General features: G+C 41.1%; 1 protein-coding gene across 1 annotated transcript; it reads right to left on the reverse strand.

Annotated features, from left to right (window-relative positions):
* Positions 1-12,331: 12,331 nt before the first annotated feature.
* Positions 12,332-13,007, reverse strand: LOC307067049 (proteasome maturation protein-like; the record flags this gene model as incomplete). The annotated part of the gene is made up of 2 exons (XM_079724320.1): positions 12,629-13,007; positions 12,332-12,411 (listed from the first exon to the last, which is right to left on the reverse strand). Exons 1-2 carry the CDS (start codon positions 12,972-12,974, stop codon positions 12,332-12,334), a joined length of 426 nt encoding a protein of 141 aa, XP_079580446.1. The 5' UTR covers positions 12,975-13,007.
* Positions 13,008-22,243: the final 9,236 nt, after the last annotated feature.

Genomic DNA, 22,243 nt, shown 5'->3' on the forward strand with positions numbered 1-22,243 from the left:
GCACAAATATATGTAGATACTAGTCTATCCTTACATAGGCATAAGGTGAGTGATATTATAAAATCAATAATGTGTTAGTTTTCTCACTGTTTTATAACTTTGCTTTCAAAGAATTATAGTATTGTACAGTATGCCTCTCTCTCTTATAACTGGGGAAATTGTGTATCAGCCTATCATCATAGGTAAGTGTTTTTTTTTTAAAAGTAACAATGTTCTCAATACTGTGTTATGAATATGACTGTAATACTGTATGCCATAAAAATTTTATAATGATAAATTCATTAGTATATAGGCTAGGCTACCATAAAGCAATTGTATCAATTACTCTAGGCTACCATAAAGCAATAATATTGCTGCTTCTTTGTGATCAATGCATGATGTTATACCTGTAAATAAATATGAATTGCTTTTTCACATTACCTTTTAATTTTTGATGTCTAGTGTTAGTAATACATATAACATCTACAGTGCTTTGTATCATATAAGACAATATTGATGTAGGTACTGACAGACAGACCATTCATCTTGTAAACTGACAAGTAAACTTATGGTACCAATAAATATAGTACAATACTGTAATGTATTTTCTCTTCCTTATGATTTTCTTAATAACATTTTCTTTTCTCCAGCGTACTTTATTGTAAGAATACAGTATAATACATATAACATACAAAATACCTGTTAATTGAATGTTTGTTATTGGTAAGGCATCTGGTCAACAGTAGGTTATTAGTAGTTAAGTTTGGGGGGAGTCACAAGTTATACATGGATTTTCGACTGTGTGTGGGGTTGGCATCCCAACCCCTGCATCGTTCAAGGGTCAACTATATTAACATTTGCTTACTCTATCTATGTTTCTGCATCAGTTAGCTTCTGCTGTGTAACAAACAACAAACAAAAAGGGTTAACAACAAGCCCTTTTTTATCTCCTGATTCTCTGTGTCTCCTGGGTTGTTCTTCTGGTATGGGTTGACTTGACCAATCTCTGTTGGGCTCTCTTATGTTTCTATGGTCAGCTGATGGGCTGGATGATCTAGGATGGTCTCACTCACAAGACTGGTAGTCGGCTGGCTATCAGTCAGACCTCAGTTCTCCTCCATATGGCCTCTCATCTTCCAGCAGGCTAGACTGGACATTTTTCACATGGAAATGACATGTTTCCAAAGGGCAGAGAGAAAAGGCAACCTCCAATAAGGAAGTGCTTTTCATGCCTCTGCTCAAGTTATGTTTGCTAATGTCACTGGCCAGCAAGTCACAAGGCTTTCCCAGAATCAGTGTGGAAGGGCATTAACTGTGTGGATAGAAGGAGGGGAATAATTTGTGGTTACTTTTGTTCTATTTAACTATCACTGCTGAAGCAATAAAAGCAAGTGGAAGATATCATTTTGATTCACTTATAAATATAAATCATGTAGTAAGCAAAGGATCTTTCCCTAATGTGACTCTCCTCTTCCCTCTCGGCAGGCTATTTTAAAAAAAATTGAAGTAGAGTTGATTTACAATGTTGTGTTAGTTTCAGGTATACATTAAAGTGACTCAAATATATATATTCTTTTCCATTATAGGTTATTACAAGATACTGAATATAGTTCCCCATGCTATACAGTAAGTCTTTGCTGTCTATCTATTTTATGCATAGTAGTGTATATCTGTTAATCCCAATCTCCTAATTTACCCCTCCCTCCCCCTGCCTTTTCCCCTTGGTAACCATAAGTTTGTGTTCTATGTGAGTCTATTTCTGTTTTGTAAATAAGTTCATTTGCATCATTTTTTTAGATTCCACATATAAGTGATGTCATATGATATTTGTCTTCCTCTGACTTATTTCATTTAGTATGATAATCTCTAGGTCCATCCATATTGCTACAAATGGCATTATTTCATTCTTTTTTTATGACTGAGTAATATTGCCTTGTATATATACCACATCTTCTTTATCCATCTTCATCTGTTGATGGACACTTAGGTTCTGCAGGCTATTTTTAAAGGGCTAAATGATTTGAAACTTGGTCATTCATCTCCCATTCACACAATAAGTGCAACAATAATGAAGAACATAGGAAGACCCACAGGGCCAACTAAGAGAAATATTTACAAACATGAACTTTTACCCACAGAGAAGTTACAGGTTTGAGCCACAACATCTATTAAAACCCTTTGGAGAATCTATTTTATTTGTGTGATCAAGATAAAAGCACAACCAGATGGGCTTAGGTGGCTTGAGGCAAGAGGTGCCCAGTGCCGGCATGAGGTCAGGCATGAGGTCAGGCACTGGGTTGTGCCCATGTGGAATTGGCCAGAGTTCATGCAGGGATGGTTGCCGCACCAGTGAATCAAGAGAAACAATTTTCCCAAGGCCCCAGGCACAGGTGAGGCTGAGAGGATATGAATGAGATAGCACATAAGATGTGTCTGAACCCTTCCCCAATTAAATTTTTCTACACAATTATCTGAGCCTAGTTATGATTAGAGTTTAGAGCCTAAACTACTGAAACTATATCATTAATGGTTAATTGCCTATTAAAAGTTTCTATTTCTTCTTCTTCTTCTTTTTTAAAATATTTATTTATTTGGCTGCACCAGGTCTTAGTTGCGGCATGCATGCGGGATCTAGTTCCTTGATCAGGGATCGAACCTGGCCCCCTGCATTGGGAGCGCAGAGTCTTAGCCACTGGACCACCAGGGAAATCCCTCTATTTTTTCTTGTCAATTCTTTAAGTTGTATCTTTCTAGGAAATTGGTTATGTCTTCTATTTTGTTGTTGTTGTTGGCCATGCTGTGCAGCTTGAGGGATCTTAGTTCCCGATCAGGGATGGAACCCTGACTCCTAGCAGTGAGAGTGCTGAGTCCTAACCACTGGACCACCAGGGAATTCCCATCTGTTTTCAAATTTATTCTAATTAAAAGGTCTTCTATTTTTGTGTAGTCATTTCCCTTCTTAATATTATTTATTTGTGCCTTTTCTCTGTTTTATTAATTAATCATCTCAGAAGTGCATCACTTCAAATACTCACTTTAAATAAGCAGTGATTGGTGTTTAGCCTCTCTGTTGCATCAGTGTTTTCTACTTCATTAATTTATGCTTATAATTTGCTTTGACCCATTTTCTGTTATTCATGCTGTTATTCTTTGTTTTCTAACTTCCCAAGATAGACAAAGCCTATAATTTTCATCCTTTTTAGTTTCCTCTTCCTTTGAACTTATGCCGTAAGTACCCAATAGAGTTCATACCTTTATCTGTACCCAATAAATTTCATACCTTAATTTCTTGGTGTTCTATTTATGTTGTTTGTTGTTTTTGCTACTGTAATACATGGTGGCTTGTTTCCTTATGTTAACTTTGGGTTTATCTGTAAAAACTCTTCAAGGCATGAATGGAAGTTATGATCCTCCAAAGAATTTCCTTGATGATTTCTCCAAGCACCCTGGTACTCCAAGCCCAGGATCAATTTTATACTCATTTCTCAGCCTGAGTTTCCCAGAACATGCTGGCAGTATAAATCAAGGTACTAACAAAATATTAAAAGAGGTAGACAGCAACTTACAAAAAAGATCTTATGTCATGCCCTAGTTGGTTTCTTCCAAAAATGTAAGGTTGGTTTAACATTTTAAAAAATCTATGTGTTCTACCAAAAAGATGTATTCTACCATGTTATCAAAATAAAGAGGAAAAAATTTACGGTCATATTTGTAGATACAGAAAAGACATTTTATAAAAAATCAACAGAAATTCATAATAATAATGAAAACTCATAGCAAACTAATAATTGAACTTATTTCTTTGGATTAAGAGTGTGTGTTTTTTTAAAAAGAAAGAGCAAACGTGTTACTAAAGAACCCACTCAAAAAACAACCCACCCAACAAACATACACAATGACTGTCACACATAGTGACAGAAATATATGCTGACGTGTCACACGCTTAGATGGTCATACATACACACGTATCACACAGTCACTGATACACCCCAGACCTGTCACAACCACACAACACATTCACACCCTCGCCCTGTCATGATACACACAAAAACACAGTCACAGATTCATCCTGATCCTGTCATACACAAACTGCAATCTCGCTTCTCTCTGGTGCACACACACGTATAGTCTGTCACACGGCCGCGAAGAAACACTCCAGCTCCGTCATGGTCACCAGATAAACGCATACAACGTATTTTACATGCAGTCACAGAGACATACACTGGCCATTTCGTGTGCACAGATGCCCCCCCCACACCATTCCATCTGTCACAGGATATCTCAGCCCCGTCATGTGCAGTCATGCAAATGCAATATCACCTTTTACACAGCGTGACGTATCCTTGGCTCTACCACTCGCACAGTGTTCACACACAACCCCTACACCACGTCTGTCCCTCACCGTCACTGAAGCACACTCCAGCGCTGTCGCATACTTGACTCTCCATCACACGCAGCCTGGAGACACCCTCACCTGTTTTGACGACCCCTCCCCTCTTGTCTGTCACACCATCACCTCCGTCACAGCTCGCGTTTACCTGGAGAGTTTCCCTCTGTCCATCCCCACCGCCGGCTGGGGTCGGACTTCTCAAAGCCCTCCCCTCCACGCCCCGCAATGATTTCTCTTTACACCGAACCTGCTCACACGCGAAGCCCAAGTACCAGGTGGACTTCCGAGACCCACGGTCATTGGGGCCCAGTGGCCTGTGGGAAATGTAGTCCAGAGCCGGAAAAGCAGGAGACATCGGAAACCCAAGGGCCTGGGGGCGTCTCCGCCTCGGAGGTTTCTGGGAGTTGTAGTCGATACTCGCAGTGCGCAGGCGCCGGTTCGCGCCTGCCGTGTGTGAGTGATATCTTGGGCGTGGGATTCTAGGATGAGTCCCCAGCGGTAGCACGTGCCTGACCACGTTTGTACCTGAACATCTTTGCGCTCCGGAAGGCCCAGTATAGATTGATGGTCCCTGAGGTGCTCCAGCTCCTGGAGCCGCCCTGGGGACACAGCAGGTGGGGTCTGTGTGAGTGTGTGTGTGACTCTGTGTTACTGTGACAGTCGTGGGACAGACTGAATGGCTGTAGATGGATGTAGCAGTGTTCCGGAGCCGGTCCCTACGGTTAGATTCTCAGAAAAATTGAGACGTGTTGACACAACCATTACAGTAGTCCCCCAGTATCTGCTGGTGTTTGCTTCCAGGACTCACTGTGGATAGTGCTGAGGATGCCGGAGTCCCTTTTATAAAATGCCATAGTATTTGCATGTGACCTGTGCATATCCTTCTCTATATATTAAGTCATCTGTAGATTACTTGTATTAGGTATTACGTACCTAATACTATGTAAATAGTTGCTGTCATGCAGCAAATTCAAGTTTTGCTTTTTGGAACTTTTTGGGATTTTTAAAAAAATATTTTTGATTAATGGTTGAATCCATGGATGCTGAACCCATGATATGGAGGGTTGATTGTATTTAAAAGTTATGTAGACTTATGATAAATGCATTTAGAAAACTAAGGTAATAAATACCCAAGACATCACTTCCTAACTATTATCTATGCTATTGAGATTATGTCAATTGTGTGTGTAGGGCAGAAATAATTATATCATGGTGTATCACTGTACATCTCTTCCCAACTCCACCTTCAGTGATACCACATTGGCAGCTAGAAACTGGCAGTGACAGGATTGTTTATACCATGGGAATTGGCAGTTACTACAAATGAGGGCCTGATTTATTGTTTTGTTGATCTGGGGATGGGGAAGCTTCCCAAAGTCCTACCTCCTCCTTCTGCAATGTCCCTCCAGCACCATCTTTTGGTTAAGCTTATCATTGTGAGCTGAGGCAATTAATTGATAATGGAAGCTTCCCAAAGTCCTACCTCCTCCTCCTGCAATGTCCCTCCAGCACCATCTTTTGGTTAAGCTTATCATTGTGAGCTGAGGCAATTAATTGATAATGGAAGCTTCCCAAAATCCTACCTCCTCCTCCTGCAATGTCCCTCCAGCACCATCTTTTGGTTAAGCTTATCATTGTGAGCTGAGGCAATTAATTGATAATGGAAACTTATGACTTACCATGTTTTCACTTAACAAATATCAAGAACAAATGTTGATAGTATACAGTATTGTTGAGAATGTGGGGAGATGAGAACACTCATAGGTAGCTGTTGGTAATGACTACAGTCTTTTTACAGTTGAGTTGGGTAGTATCTATCACAATGTCTGAAAGCAAACCCTTAATCAACCAGCATTTTTACGTATTAAGATGCTAGCTTACAAAAATGCTGACTTGAAAGAAAAAGATGTGGATACAATAATGCTTACTGAAGCCATGTCTATAATACTGAAGAACTGAAATTAACCTCAATGTTTATCCTTTGAGGAATTGTTAGTCTATGCTGAACAACATGGTAGCTATTTGTGGCTATTTAAAATCATTACAATTAAATAAAATTTTAATATGTAGTTCCTTAGTCAAACTAGTCACATTTCAAATGCTTGTTAGCCAGTATGACTAGTGAACAGTTAGATAATAATTCAACATTAAAAAGAAGGAGTTAAATCTCTATAGCTGACATAAAATGAAGTAGAGGAATTGTGTTCAAGTGAAAAGGCGAAATAGCAGAACAATATGTATAGCATGATCCCATTTCTTTACAAAATAGATGATCTTGGGGCTTCCCTGGTGTCACAGTGGTTAAGAATCCGCCTGCCAATACAGGGGACACGGGTTCAAGCCCTGGTCTGGGGAGATCCTACATGCCGTGGAGCAACTAAGCACGTGCGCCACAACTACTGAGCCTGCACTCTAGAGCCCACGAGCCACAACTACTGAGCCCGTGTACCACAACTACTGAAGTCTGTGCGCCTAGAGCCTGTGCTCCACAACAAGAGAATCCACCGCAATTAGAAGCCCGCGCACTGCAATGAAGAGTAGCCCCCACTCGCCGCAACTAGAGAAAGCCTGTGCGCAGCAATGAAGACCCAACACAGCCAAGAATAAATAAATAAATTTATTTATTTATTTATTTATTTTGCGGTACGCAGGCCCCTCACTGTTGTGGCCTCTCCTGTTGCGGAGCACAGGCTCCGGACGCGCAGGCTCAGCGGCCATGGCTCATGGGCCTAGCCGCTCTGCGGCATGTGGGATCTTCCCGGACTGGGGCACGAACCCGTGTCCCCTGCATCAGCAGGCGGACTCTCAACCACTGCGCCACCAGGGAAGCTCAATAAATTTATTAAAAACAAAACAAAACAACAACAAAAAACACAAAAAAACACAAAAAACAATACTGAGTGAAGCAGGCACATTGTGTTAAAATTATCATCTGTTTGTCAATCATATACATTAAACTTTCTGTCCCAATTCAATTTTTAAAAATGTAACTATTGCCATTCAGGCATTTTTTTTTTTGGATATTTACAAATAATTATCAAGTCAAACCTCTCACTATTTTAGTGTTTTTATCTTTGGTGTTATGCTTAGAAAAATCCATGCCTATATCAGAATTTGAGTATATATTTACCTGATTTTCACTGAGTCATTTAATTATTCCATGTGTTGTAAATGTGTGTGTACATGTGTGTGTATATATATATAAAAGATAAAATTGGTATATAATTACTCCCACACACATACTGTTAGTCCATTTACTTAACTCTGTTTATTGAATAAACCATCTTTCTCCTACTATATTAAATAATGTACTTCCCAGATATTAGTTTTCCATTATATTTGGGCCTTTCACTTAATGATTTATTTTGATCCTTTGATAGATCTATTAATTTGTTAAACTCTTCAGCTCTATTTTGGTTGCCTTTTGTATGGTATACCTTTTTCTGTCCTCTTAATTTCAACCTATTAGTGTCTTCTTTGCAGCAGTGTTGAATGATAAAGAAGTAGACTGGCCTTTGTGCCTGGTTCCTGGGAGGGAGACTCCAAATCCTTGGAATTTCCTGAGTAATAAGAATGTCTTTGGGGGCTTCCCTGGTGGCGCAGTGGTTGAGAGTCCGCCTGCCGATGCAGGGGACACGGGTTCGTGCCCCGGTCCGGGAGGATCCCACATGCCGCGGAGCGGCTGGGCCCGTGAGCCATGGCCGCTGGGCCTGCGCGTCCGGAGCCTGTGCTCCGCAACGGGAGAGGCCACAACAGTGAGAGGCCCGCGTACTGCAAAAAAAAAAAAAAAAAAAGAATGTCTTTGTTATTCATAAGCCCCTTAGATCACACTGGAGTTTATGCTAATAAGGTGATTCACAGGGAACCCCTCAATAGCTTCGGAATAGGGGCTGGTCATGCTGGAAAGACCAACTGTGATTACAGGGTTGGGGATTTGAACCATGCGATATCGGTTCTACCTTGGCGGGGGTGGGGAGGCTACAGCTCAAGTTCAATCACATGGCCAATAATTAAAGCTAATACAACTCAACAACAACAAAAAAAACCCCTAAACAATCCAATTTAAAAATGGGCAGAGGAGCTGAATAGACATTTTTCCAAAGAAGACATACAGATGGCCAATAGGCACATGAAAAGATGTTCAACATCACTAATTATTAGGGAAATGCAAATGAAAACCACAATGAGACATCATCTCACACCTGTTAGAAAGGCTATTATCAAAAAGACAAGAAATAACAAGTGTTGGAGAAAAGGGAACCCTCCTACACTGTTGGTGGGAATGTAAATTGGTGCAGCCACTTTGGAAAAAAGGCTGGGAGATTCCTCAAAAAATTAAGAATAGAGCTACCAGCTCTATGATCTAGCTATTCCACTTCTGGGTATTTATCCAAAGAACATAAAAACACTAATTGAAGATGATATATGCACCCCTATGTTCATCTTAGTATTATTATTAATAGCCAGGATATGGAAACAACCTAAGTGCCCATCAACAGATGAATGGATAAAGAACACGTGGGAGATACACACACAAACACACAGGAATATTATTCAGCCATAAAAGGTGAAATCCTGCCATTTGCAACAACATGGATGGAACTTGAGGGTATTATGCTAAATGAAATAAATCAGAGAAAAACAAATAATATATGGTTTCGCTCATATGTGGGATATAGAAAAAGAAACAAAAAACAAAATAAATGAACAAACCAAATCAAACCACATGTGTAGATATAGAGAATAGAGTGGTGGTTGCCAGAGGGGAAGGAATAGGGGGTGGGTGCGGGAAGGTGAAATGGTTAAAGGGAGTGTGTGGCTTCACCACACTGACTCCATTTTATCAACTCCATCTCAGGCCCACAGTCCTACCTTCTCCCTTTTCTGAGTGACTGAACTTTAGCCTACTCACAAGCAATGCACCCAAGCCAGATAAGTTCCCTATCAATTTTTATCCTTGCCTTCCTCTGATACGAAAACTGGAAGAATGCCTTTGCTGGTGCAGAGAGAGGAAAAATCCCCTGTTCTTGTCAGTGTGGGTATGCTTCTTACTTGGTAGTCAGATTCTATTTTTAGCTTTGGCCCCTTTAAACTCCCCTGTACCCTTTTCGATGACATGGAGTGCAGCTGCGAATGCTTCTGGATCATCCATCCAGCAGATCTTTCCCGCCTGTATGTAAGTTACCCATAATAAACTTCATAATTGCACTTTATGGAGTGGCCTGCTTCATATTTCAGTCTCAAAGTTCCTTCTCAGTTCAGAGAATATTACTCGATATCTTGGCTTCCCAACAGGGGGTCAACTGTAGAGTCATGGATGGAAGCTAAATTTTTGGTGGTAGGCACGCCTTAGTGTATACAGAAGTAGAAATATAATGTTGTACACATGAAACATATAATGTTATAAACCAATGTTACCTCGATTTATAAAAGAAAGAAAGAAAGAAAGGAAATAATGGCCCCAAACTTCCCAAATCTGGGAAAATGTATGACATCCAGATTCAAGAAGCCATATAGGGGCTTCCCTGGTGGGGCAGTCGTTAAGAATCTGCCTGCCAATGCAGGGGACACGGGTTTGAGCCCTGGTCCGGGAGGATCCCACATGCTGCAGAGCAACTAAGCCCCTGCGCCACAACTACTGAAGCCCGCATGCCTAGAGCCCGTGCTCCACAACAAGAGAAACCACTGCAATGAGAAGTCTGCACACTGCAATGAAGACCCAACACAGTCAAAAATAAATAAATAAATTTATATTAAAAAAGGAAGCCGTATAGATCAAAATAGGATGAATCCAAAGTAATCCACAGTGAGACACATTGTAATCAAATTGTCAAAAGTCAAAGACAGAGAATTTTGAAAGCAACAAGAGAAAAGCAATTCGTCATGTACAAGGGGACCCCTATAAGACTCTCAGCAGATTTCTCAGCAGATGTCTTGCAGGCCAGAGGGAGTGAGATAATATGCTGAGGGAGTTCATCACCACTAGACCTGCCTTACAAGAAATGCTAAAGGAAGTTCTTCAAGTGGAAATGATGCTAAACAGCAACATGAAAGAATATGAAGGAAAAAGCTCACTGGAAAAGGTAAATGTATAGACAAATACAGAATTCTGTGATATTATAATGGTGGTGCATAAATCATGTTTAATTCTGGAATACAGATTAAAATACAGAAGTAAAATAAGTATAACTACAAAAATATGTTAGTAGACACACAATATGAAGACATAATTTGTGACATCAATAACATAAAATATGTGTGAGGGGAGAAATAAAAGTGTTGAGCAATTGTATATGATTGAAGTTGTTATCAGTTAATATAGCTTGTTTTAAGATGTTTTGTTTAAGTCCCATGTTAACCACAAAGAAAATGCCTATAGAAGGTACACAAAAGAAAATGGAAAGGAATCAAAGCACATCTCCACACACACACACAGAAAAAAAAAATCAATGAAACAGAAAGGAAGACAGCAAGAAGGGAAAAGAGTGACAAAAAAGCGATAAGACAAACAGAAAACAATTAACAAATGAAAATAGTAAGTCCTTCCCTGTTAATTATTACTTTAGATGTAAATGGATTAAACTTCTCCATCAAAAGACAGAATGGCTGAATGAATGAAAAAAAACCAAGATCCAGCTATATTTTGTCTACAAGAGACTCACTTCAGATTTAAAGACACACAGAGGCTGAAAGTGAAAGTGTGGAAAAAGACATACCATGCAAACTGTAAATGAAAACAAGGGTGGCCATACTTATATTATACAAAATAGACTTTGTCAAAAGTTCAAGCAAGGCATAAAAATACCAAGTGAAAACACCTGAAAGTTTACTACCTTGTTATAATGATTCTTAGTATTTCTTAGTATCTTCTAACACATATACATGTAAATAACAGAGATGTATGTATGTATTTTACACTTTTAACAGGCATTTTTTTCACATCACTTACCTGTTTCTCCTCTGCACATACCTTCACAAGCTCCCACACTCCCCTTGTGTAGAGCATTGTTTAAAATATGGCATACATATCCCATAACTTTCTTCATGTTCATAGTCATACATACACAAATACACACAGTTGCCTTCAATTTCTATATAAAAAACTTTAAAATTTCATCACAGATAAATTCTTTATAAATATATTTTAAAAGTATACAATTGTGTAAATACAATCCAGCTTAAGAAACAATACACAAAATAACTTTGAATCCTTTTGCCAACTTATCTCATCTTCCTGCCTTCCTGTAGCTACCACATTCCTGAATTTTATCATATCCTTTAAAAAATTTAATTAATTAATTTTTGGCTGCATTGGGTCTTCGTTGCTGCACATGGGCTTTCTCTAGTTGTGGCGAGCGGGGGCTACTCTTTGTTGCAGTGCGCAGGCAGTGGTGGCTTCTCTTGTTGCAGAGCATGGGCTCTAGGCACACAGGCTTCAGTAGTTGTGGCTCGTGGGCTCTAGAGTGCAGGCTCAGTAGTTGTGGTGCACAGGCTTAGTTGCTCCGCAGCATGTAGGATCTTCCTGGACCAGGGCTCGAACCTGTGTCCCCTGCATTGGCAGGCGGATTCTCAACCACTGAGCCACCAAGGGAAGTCCCCTTGTTTTTTTATTATGTACCACTTACACACAAAATATCATTTGTTTTGCCTCTTTTTAAAGTTTTATGAATGGAATTATACTGTATGTATATATCTATAACTCTTTGTTTATCATATTTGTTAAATTCACTCATTTTCACTGCTGTGCACTATCCCACTGTATAGGTACTCCACACCTAATTAAACATCCTACTTCTGATGGGCATGTTTCATTTCCAGATTTGTTACTGCAGTGATATTAGTGAAAGCAATGCTATTGATTTTTCTCATGTGTCAGTACTTCTAATGTGCACGTCAAATTGTAGTAAAAAGACAACTCTAAACAAGATGCAACCCATCTATTTCCATGAACAGCACACTGTATTACAGTAAACCGAGTTTATATTTAACCATCAAATGTGGTTCTCCCATTAATTCATTTTGTGATGGGTCATTAAGAATACCTTCAGGGGCTTCCCTGGTGGCACAGTGGTTGAGAGTCCACCTGCCGATGCAGGGGACACGGGTTCGTGCCCCGGTCCGGGAAGATCCCACATGCCGCGGAGCAGCTAGGCCCGTGAGCCATGGCCGCTGAGCCTGCGCGTCCGGAGCCTGTGCTCCGCAACAGGAGAGGCCACAACAGTGAGAGGCCCGCATACCACACACACAAAAAAAGAATACCTTCAAATCCAGTAGTTTCATCATTAACCCTCAAAATATCCAATGAAAGGTTTGAGCTTGGAAGAAATGGAAGATGCTGAACCTGCTGCACTGCCTTGAATTCCATTTGTAGTTTTAGTGGAGCAAATAGACCCTGGATGTTTCTCCGTGTGGAAAAGTTCATTTTATCTTGGTCGAGCTGGAATTTTTTGCCTGATAATTCAAGAGGATGACTGGGCAAAAGTTCATTTTTCACACAAGAAAAACCTTTTTGAAGACGATCGTGACTTTCAAAAGGTCCACTTGCTGAAAGTTCAGTAAATGGAATACTGTCCTTTACCTGAGATCCAAGTCCTCTGACATTCATCTTCAACTAGCTCTGCAAACAGCCTCTCAGAATGTTACCCAATGCTATTGATTTTGACGACAGAGAAATTGTTTTAAGGATTTTTAGCTGTGATGAAGCCAATTAGGGTGAAGCAAAAGAGAGACTTTTGGAAAAAAGGTTAGAAAAGAAAATCCTTTTTTGGCACATATATACAATGGAATATTACTCAGCCATAAAAAGAAATGAGATTGAGTTATTTGTAGTTAGGTGGATGGACCTAGAGTCTGTCATACAGAGTGAAGTAAGTCAAAAAGAGAAAAACAAATACCGTATGCTAATGCACATATATGGAATCTAAAAAAGCAGTACTGATGAACCTAGTGGCAGGGCAGGGATAAAGACACAGACGTAGAGAATAGACTTGAGGACACAGTAGGGGGAAGGGGAAGCTGGGATGAAATGAGAGAGTAGCACTGACATATATACACTATCAAATGTAAAATGGATGGCTAGTGGGAAGCTGCTGCATAGCACAGGGAGATCAGCTCGGTGCTTTGTGACCACCTAGAGGGGTGGGATAAGGAGGATGGGAGGGAGGCTCAAGAGGGAGGGGATATGGGGACATGTGTATCCTTATAGCTGATTCACTTTGTTGTACAACAGAAACTAACACAACATTGTAAAGTAATTATACTCCAATAAAGATATTTTAAAAATGCTCTTTTTTCAGGAACACTTGGGACTTTATTCTGAACTTGTAATAGGAAAGGAATTTTATCTTCTTCCCTAATACTATATCCATCAATTGTTCATCTATTTTTACCTACCATTTCAGATCAGTAAAAAAGTCTGTCAGAAGAAACTACAGATATTTTGGTTCAAAACTGCCAACTGCAACAGGCCCTGCCTAGAAAATGGAAACCTGGTTTTGTATATTTAGAATATTTTAAAACGCAATTATCACTCTTAAAAATAAAACAAGTAGTTTTCTGATTGACTATAATTATGTAGTCTCAAACAGGTTCCTTGCCTTGTCTGACCTAAGCTAGGACGTCTGATTACCTAATTCTGGGGTCTGCTCTAATCTATCTGCCTCTACCCGTGAGAAGTTATTTCTTTAATCCAGGGTTTTCAAAGTTATTTGCTCAAGTTCTCTTAACGTCATGAAGATTGGAAGCCTACCTCAGCCACTCCAAGACTGGCTGTTACTTTGATTTCTTCTTTCTTTTTCAAAGTTATGCTATTTGCAGTCTTTCCCAGAAAACATCTTTGATTCATCATAAAACATCCAAATCTTTTGGCAGATAAATTGCAAGTCTTTTTCTGCATATTAAATTTGATTCTCCAAGAAGATGTAATAACACTATTCTATATCATAGGTAACAAAACTGGTTTATTGTCACTCACTATCAAAACACACAGTCACAATTTCCAGGCACATATAGAGGTTGGTAGTCAGATAATCAAACTAACATGCAAAGCTAGATAACACTGTACTGTTTTTCAATCCCAGCTGGACAGTGTTCCACTTTCACAATTACCATGGTATGCACACAAAAGAAAAGCCTATCAGAAAAAACATCTTACAAATATTGTCACCTTCGGTTTCTGACATTAACAGAAATACACAAAGACACAGACCTCCTCAAGTCTCTCAGTCCTACAGAGACCTTCTCACAAGTCTCCAGGGTCACAATATCCATTCACGACCACTTATTGTTGCTTTCCAACAGTAGCATATAACCTCTGATACAAACCGCCTTACACCTAAGGAAACAGATTCACATTTGCAGAAACTATCCCATGAAAATAAAAAAAGTCTACATAGGGTTCCAGACACCGAATCTGACCCACAAGCGCACCCAAAGCAAGACACATTCATCTTTTCGACTGCCAGACCCTGCTCCAGTCTCTCGTGCCCAGGTAAGCTTGTGACCCCGCTCAGGATCATTCTCACGGACTTTACCCAGGATGCCCTCGCTCACAGAGGGCAGTGCCCTGGTCACGCGCCCCCTCCTTCTCCCCCAACCCTGGACTCCAGAATGCGTTCCTCAGCCTTCGCTGAGATCCTCTTAATTCGCCCACAGCCATGCTAAAAGACTACTGGGCCACTAGGCTCGACCAAGACTCGAACTACTCCTTCCAGCTAAGACCGGAGATTCGGGTGGGCTTTGGAAAAGGCGCCTCTGATAGGCGGAGCCGAGTTGCATGCTGGAAGCATTCTGAAGGTCCAGGTTCCCAGCTTCTGGGGATTCGTCTGCCGAGGACTACATTTCCCAGAAGTCTCAGGGCACAGGACCTCTCGGGGCAGGGCGAGATTGCCTGCGGAGAGCGCCTGGAAGCGCCGGGCTCCGAGCTTCAGAGGATGTTCCGGCTCTTACTTCCCATGAGCCACTGGGCCCAAAGTAACCTCCGTTTCTGGGTCCCTCTCCGGTGTCTTCGAGATTTTTGGACTCTGCGCGGTGAGTTGGTCGCGTCCGAGGAAGTGATCAGCGCCGGGTGAGGGTGGGAGGGCTCAGCGGACTTCGCCAGAGCCTTGTCGGAACCAGCAGTGCGTGTGGGGGTGACACTGGGAGGCGCTCGAGGTGAGAAGGCCCGGGCAGCGGACAGGGCGAGTCGTGTCCGGAGCCTCAAGCCTGTGTGTGAACGAGAGGCTGAGAAGGATGGTGTGTGACAGACGGCGTGACAGGGCCGGGGTGTGTCTCCCTGACGGTGTGTGCGATTGGGAATGTGACGGGGTCGTGAAGTGCGTGACCTTGTTTGTAGGTGTAGTTTGCTTGGGAGGGATGCTCTAGGTTCCTTCTAGACTCTCTTAGGGGCTGCCAGAGTTAAGTGACCGCAAGAAAAGAATTCCAGGACCAAGCCCTAGAATGTACGTTTCCAGTAAGGAGGTACAGATCTAGTCTTGGGATGAAAATTTGACACCTGGACGTGTCCTCGTGACAGGCTCCTGGAAAGACATGATTGGGGAGGTCCCACAGGTAGGATTCCTAGAAAAGTCACCTCCTTGGGGGACCAGCTACCTGTTTCAGCTCCACTACAAACAGACCTCTGTCCCCAAGAATTGCTGTCAACTCAACTCCAGTTTCCCTTTAAATTCCGTTTGTGTATGTGTGGATGAAGGCAGATGTGGCCCTGGAGGGTGTTTTGTTTTGTTTTGTTTTTAGTTAGGTTTGTCTGTGTTCCAAGAAATACTGGTGTCTCGTGATATCTCCCCACCCCCTCCTGCTGCCCCTAACGCCCACCCCCCCCCCCACCCCTAGTTGCTACTGGGTTTCTAAGAAGGACCCTGAGAAGGACAGAATTGTTGCATATTTAGAAATCAAGGTTCAGGTGAATTTGTGTTTCTTTTTTAATCATAGTTACTTTTGTTTTTAGATCATGATGCTATTTGCTTTCCTTGACCAGAAATATCTTGACTGTTTGTCAAGACACTTGACTAGTAGTGTCTATCTTGGGTCTTCTTCTGGTGAATGACCCATCATGCTGGTGCCTCCCTCTTCCCAGAGGCCCCCTATTGTCCTTTTCCTCAGTCAGTAGCCATCCGTTCATATGACAAATTGTTCAAATCCTCCAGTACATTTTCCCTTTCTAAGCAATTTTTTTTTTTTGGCCCTACCGCGTGGCACGCAGGATCCTAGTTTGCCGTCTAGGGATGGAACCCGCCCCTGCCCCGCGCAGTGGAAGGGCGGAGTCTTAACTCTGGACCTCCAGGGAAGTCCCTAAGCATTCTGATGGTATAGAAGCACACCTCCTCCAGGAGGTGGGCTGGAGGTGGGATGTTAGGGCTTTATTTTAGACTATGATTACTTGAGGAGATTAGCATTTAGGTGGTATCGAATACAAATTAGTTTTTATCTGCTCCACAGTCATGGTTTTCAAAGCAAGGCAAGGTAGGAGGGGATTGGTTATTTCAGGTAGTAAATTACAATGTTGTGAGGCTTTCAGGGGTGGGAATGTGATTGAGCTTTGAGCATGGTGTTGCCGAGTCCAAGCTCAAACTGCTTGCCCCAGGACAGGCCGATAAATCGAGAGATGAGTTGTTGGGGCAAGGAATAGCGACTTTATGCAGAAAGCCAGCAGACCGAGAAGACGGTGGGTTCATGTCCCAGAGAAGCATCTGGCCTGAATTAGAATTCAGGCTTCTTTTATACTGAAAGGTGAGGGAGTGAAGTCAAACATTTCCTGGTTCCTGTCAGCCTCTGGAGGGGATGTGTTAATTTTTTCCTCCCTGTAGGCATTCATAGGTGGATCTGGTCAGGATGTTTCCTGTGAGCTAAACAAAGGTATTTTAGCTTAATGCTCATTACCTGGGGGGTTTAGGCAGTGTTCCCAGAGATGGGCCATTATGTATAATTAAACTTATAGGCAACATCTCTTTAGTGATTAACTTGTAATAGAACATAAAGGTTCTTCCCTATTACAGTAGTGGTTTGCAGTTTGTACCCACAAGGGCAGAGACTTTCAGATAGTTTTTAGGTAGAAATCTGTAGCATTGCTAAACATGAGTTATTTCAGGTCCAATTCTGTGTGGATTGTGAGAGGTAGTACTGTGCTGTGGTTAAGAGTAAGGCTCTGGATCTAGAGCATCTGGATCCAGCTCTACCTGTTACTTGCTGTGTGAGTGTAGATAAACGACTCAGGCTCTCTGTGCCATGTCTACAAAATTGGAACAAAGTAATTCCTACCTAATGGAGTTATAATGATGTAAGTTGAGTTCATATGTGTAAAGCTCCATAGAACAGTGCCTGCCCCATGATACAGGCTTAGTAAATATTAAGATTTGCTGTTATGTGGTGATTCTGGATCATGCCACATCAACTTTTTATAGATCAAAATATGAAGAGAAATAAAATGATTGTGGTGGGTGCTTGCAAGTTTGAAAAAGTTACCAGGGGCTCAAATGGTCTAGAACAGGAAATCTTAACCTGAGGTCTTCTTATTCCATTTATAAGCATCCAGGTGATCACAGATCCCTTGAAATAGAGACAGAATTTTTGTACATATTTGTAAATTAATTTTCTAAGTGGGCAGAGTGTCTCTAATTTCATGAGATTACCGAGTACGCGTGACCCCAAAAAGATCTAGCTCCATTTGTCTGGAATAAAATTATAATAGCTTGGAAGGAGCTTTTACAAATTTAGCATCCAATGACATGGAAACAGTTAAGTAAATGCAGTATACCATTTGATGAAATAATATGCACCTAATAAACATTATGTTTATAAAGAATCAAAAGAAGGGAAAATGTAAATGATAAAATATCAAGCAATAGTTATAGTTATGAACAAAAGTACTTAAGAATATTATGAGTTATATATGGATCCCATCCAATGAGAGAGAGTTTTGAAAGACATTTTTCAAGGATTGTATCCAAATGTTTTAAATCGACCATTCAGTGAAGAATTAGAGAGGTGTAGCCACACCTGTTAGGTATCTACTCTGTACCAAATATTGTTCTGTTTATATGCATATATTTCCTTGCTGTGACTTTGAAGGGGACTTACGTAATTTGTGTTCATTCACAGGAGAATCTTGACAGTGAAAGTGTCTCACTGTAGTGACGAGCTACAGCTACAAGATGTTGAAGAGCTGGTAGGCGTCATTTGTTTCAGACCCACCGATTTTCAGTGTTGGGCCTATTTATTCAGTTTTCCTAATGACTGAATTCCCTGTCACTCAGTTTTTTACATTTGGAAATATCTTTATTTTTCTGATTATGGAGTTAATGCAGGTTTGTTGCAAAAAATTTAGCAATCCAGGGAATGTATAGAGAAGGAAGTTAAAATTATATCCTGTAGAGTTAATCATCTCTAATATTTTGATGTATTTTTATTCAGTTGCTTAAGGCAGGAGAGGATCACTTAAGCACACCTGATCTAAAGCTTCTTTTTCCTTCTGCAGCTCTGGCTTTTCTGGACTCTGTGCTTCACCAGTAGAGGAACCCTATGGAGCATTAATTAGTTCCTGCAATTCTAGAACCATGACTGACGTAAGTTAGTATTTCTCTCTCCTTGAAGTGTTGTAATTTTTAGGTCATGTGAATCTTTTCCTGAATTAACCCTAAAGCTTTCTACTTAACAGAACCCCATCCCTGAACCTGCTTCTCGGTTCCTTCTGTTCCAGTAAAGGATGATGCCAAATAGCCCAGTATCCTCCCTCTGTGCCTTTTCCAATCAATGCCATCATATTCATTGAGCACATTACTCAACATCTCCTGCGGTTCAGTCTTCCATCAAGAGCAGTGAAGGAATGGAGTCCTTGAAGGGAAATATTTGAGTGTCTGTCAGAGAATAATGTAAAGAAATATAGAGAACAATCAGCTCGCTTTTATTTGTATACAAGGAAAACCAACAGTAGATTGAGTTCATCTTTCAAAGGCACAAAGAGGATTCATAGAAGAAGGAAAGAGGAGAAAATGAAAGACTGCAGACATTTGGAAAGCAACAGTTTCCCTTTTTCAAGCTAAGATGCTGATTAGTTCATGTCCTATCTAGAAAAAAATGGCTGAAGTTCCCCCAATTGTTTTTCTTTTTCAGGCTAAGATACAGCTAGCAAAGAAGTCAGTCAGGATACTCTGCCCTTAGCCAGCTGGATGGCCACCCACGAGAACAGTTTCAGTAGTCTGTGTATTATCTGGAAGAGCTTTGGTGTTTAACTAGGACATATCCATGGCAGGCTGTCTTGGGTCTTGCCTTTTGTTATCACTTCCATCTTTGTTCGGCCAGGGCTGCCCCATTTCCCTTTTCAGAATTTCTCATCCCAAGACAGGTCTGCGGTGTGATGAGTTAGTGATGAGGGTCCCTTTGGATCACACAGGAAAACATGGAACTTCTTCACAGACTTGAGTTTTCCAGAAAGACAAGATGGAATTTGGGATTTTGTCATCTTAGCCTCAGTTTGTATGAGATCACATGCTTTGCAATCTTTTAGGATTAGAGCAGGGAGTGAGTGGTTCTTTCCAGGGACTCCCTTATCAGTAAACACCAGTGTCAAAGTTTGTTTAGTTATTGACCAGGATGTGACATCTGTGTTGTGTCTGATATCCTCTATCAATATCCTCCAACTCAGGAACAAGGAATGTGTTAAGCAACAGGTGGTTGATGTTACTATCTAAAAAGATAATCCAGATTCTTAAGATAATCCAGATTCTTAAGTACTGGCTGATAATAGACTCCTGGAATTAAGAAAATCTTGGAAGTTTTGTTCAGCCTAAATGTATAATAGTTATTAATGTCATATATCCATATGATGAACTGAATTGCAGCTAATAGAAACATTTTACATATTCGATTCATCATAATAAGAAAAAATGCTGATGATCTAATCTCACAGCATGGTTCACTTGAGGCTTAATGATAATCCTTAATTGAAATCATTTTTCTAAAACGAGATTTTGTAGGACATTTGGAAAAAAGTTTTCATGTTTTTTTGGTATTTCTTAAAGGGAAAAGATGGTGTAGCAGTTCACATTTATAAAGAATTTATGAGACTTCCCTGGTGACGCACTGGTTAAGAATCTGCCTGCCAATGCAGGGGACATGGGTTCGAGCCCTGGTCCAGGAAGATCCCACGTGCCGCGAAGCAACTAAGACTGTGTGCCACAACTACTGAGCCTGCACTCTAGAGCCCGCGAGCCACAACTGCTGAAGCCCGCACGCCTAGAGCCCATGCTCCGCAACAGGAGAAGTCACCGCAATGAGAAGCCCATGCACCACAATGAAGAGTAGCCCCCGCTCGCTGCAACTAGAGAAAGCCCACGCAGCAACGAAGATGCAGCCATAAATAAATAAATAAATAGATAAATAAAATAAATAAATAAGAATTTGTGAAGCAGGCACTTAGCAGGTTGTATGTATGTATACACACCCGTAAACGCCCCCATCCCCTTCCCCCAACACTATTTTTATTTAATAGAAGAGAAACATTATTTTATGCACTATCAGACAGGTCTGGATAGCTGAGTTACCTCACAGTATCCAGGAAGTTCTTTCTGCTGTAATAGGTTTCTTCTAGAACATGTAGACACTCTGCTTTAGTCATACTAATTTCTTTACTTTTCCCTACCCATACGTCTCACAGGCTTCCAGCCGACTTGATTGTTACATTTTCCTCTTCTTATAGTTTATGCTTCATACTCCTCTTTTTTCCTCTTGGAAATAGTTTCTAAATTTCTTTAATTTCACAAGTAATGTGTGGGTTTTTGGTTTTAGGGCTTGGTGACATTCAGGGATGTGGCCATCGACTTCTCTCAGGAGGAGTGGGAATTCCTGGACCCTGCTCAGAGGGACTTGTACATGGATGTGATGTTGGAGAACTATAGCAACTTGGTCTCACTGGGTAAGTTCATCTGCCTGACATAGTTTAGAATCTCCTCTCTGGAACATCAGCTTTCTGCACTAGGCATTACAGGGCTATCTTTGAAGAAACCAGGTGAATTTCTCCTCCGTGTTCTCAAATGAATGTTTTGGTATTTGTTGGCTTAGAAATGGGTTCATTGAGCACCTCGATCGTCCCATCCCTCAGTGAGCTTCAACCTTCCTCTGGCCCTTCCTGTAATGGCCTCTCTTCTTTAATGTCCATGGAGCTGGATTTGCATTATGGGGTGTTTATTTCATAACCACTGTCAAAGAAACCAGATTTCATACTGTGTTTAGCTTCAACATTTCTATAGATGATCTGTGTCTTTGCTAGTCAAAGTGTGGTTCTTTTTTTTTTTATAAATTTATTTATTTTCTATTTACTTATTTTTTGGCTGCTTTGGGTCTTCATTGCTGCACGTGGACTTTCTCTAGCTGTGGCCAGAGAGGGTTACTCTTCATTGTGGTGCAGGGGCTTCTCATTGCGGTGGCTTCTCTTGTTGTGGAGCAGGGGCTCTAGGCACGTGGGCTTCAGTAGTTGTGGCACGTGGGCTCAGTAGTTGTGGCTCGCAGGCTCTAGAGCACAGGCTCAGTAGTTGTGGCGCATGGGCTTAGTCGCTCTGCAGCATGTGGGATCTTCCTGGACCACGGATCGAACCCATGTCCCCTGCGTTGGCAGGCAGATTCTTAGCCACTGCGCCACCAGGGAAGTCCCGGAAGTGTGGTTCTTTTTTATTAGGAACCATAGAAAGGCCAGAGCAGAGTTAGTGAAGGAGAGGGTACCAAGAAGTGAGTCAGGAAGACAGGCAGGGCCCAGGTGACAGGCAGCATTGTTGGTTTTGGGGAAGAATGTGGATTGTTCTCTTAGTGGTTAGAAGCCATGATTTGCTTTATGTGGGGTTATAATTTTTTTTATTGTTAAGTATTACACAAATACTTATCATCAGC

This window comes from Hyperoodon ampullatus, assembly GCF_949752795.1.
Source record: "Hyperoodon ampullatus genome assembly, chromosome: 18".
Lineage (NCBI taxonomy): Eukaryota > Metazoa > Chordata > Mammalia > Artiodactyla > Ziphiidae > Hyperoodon > Hyperoodon ampullatus.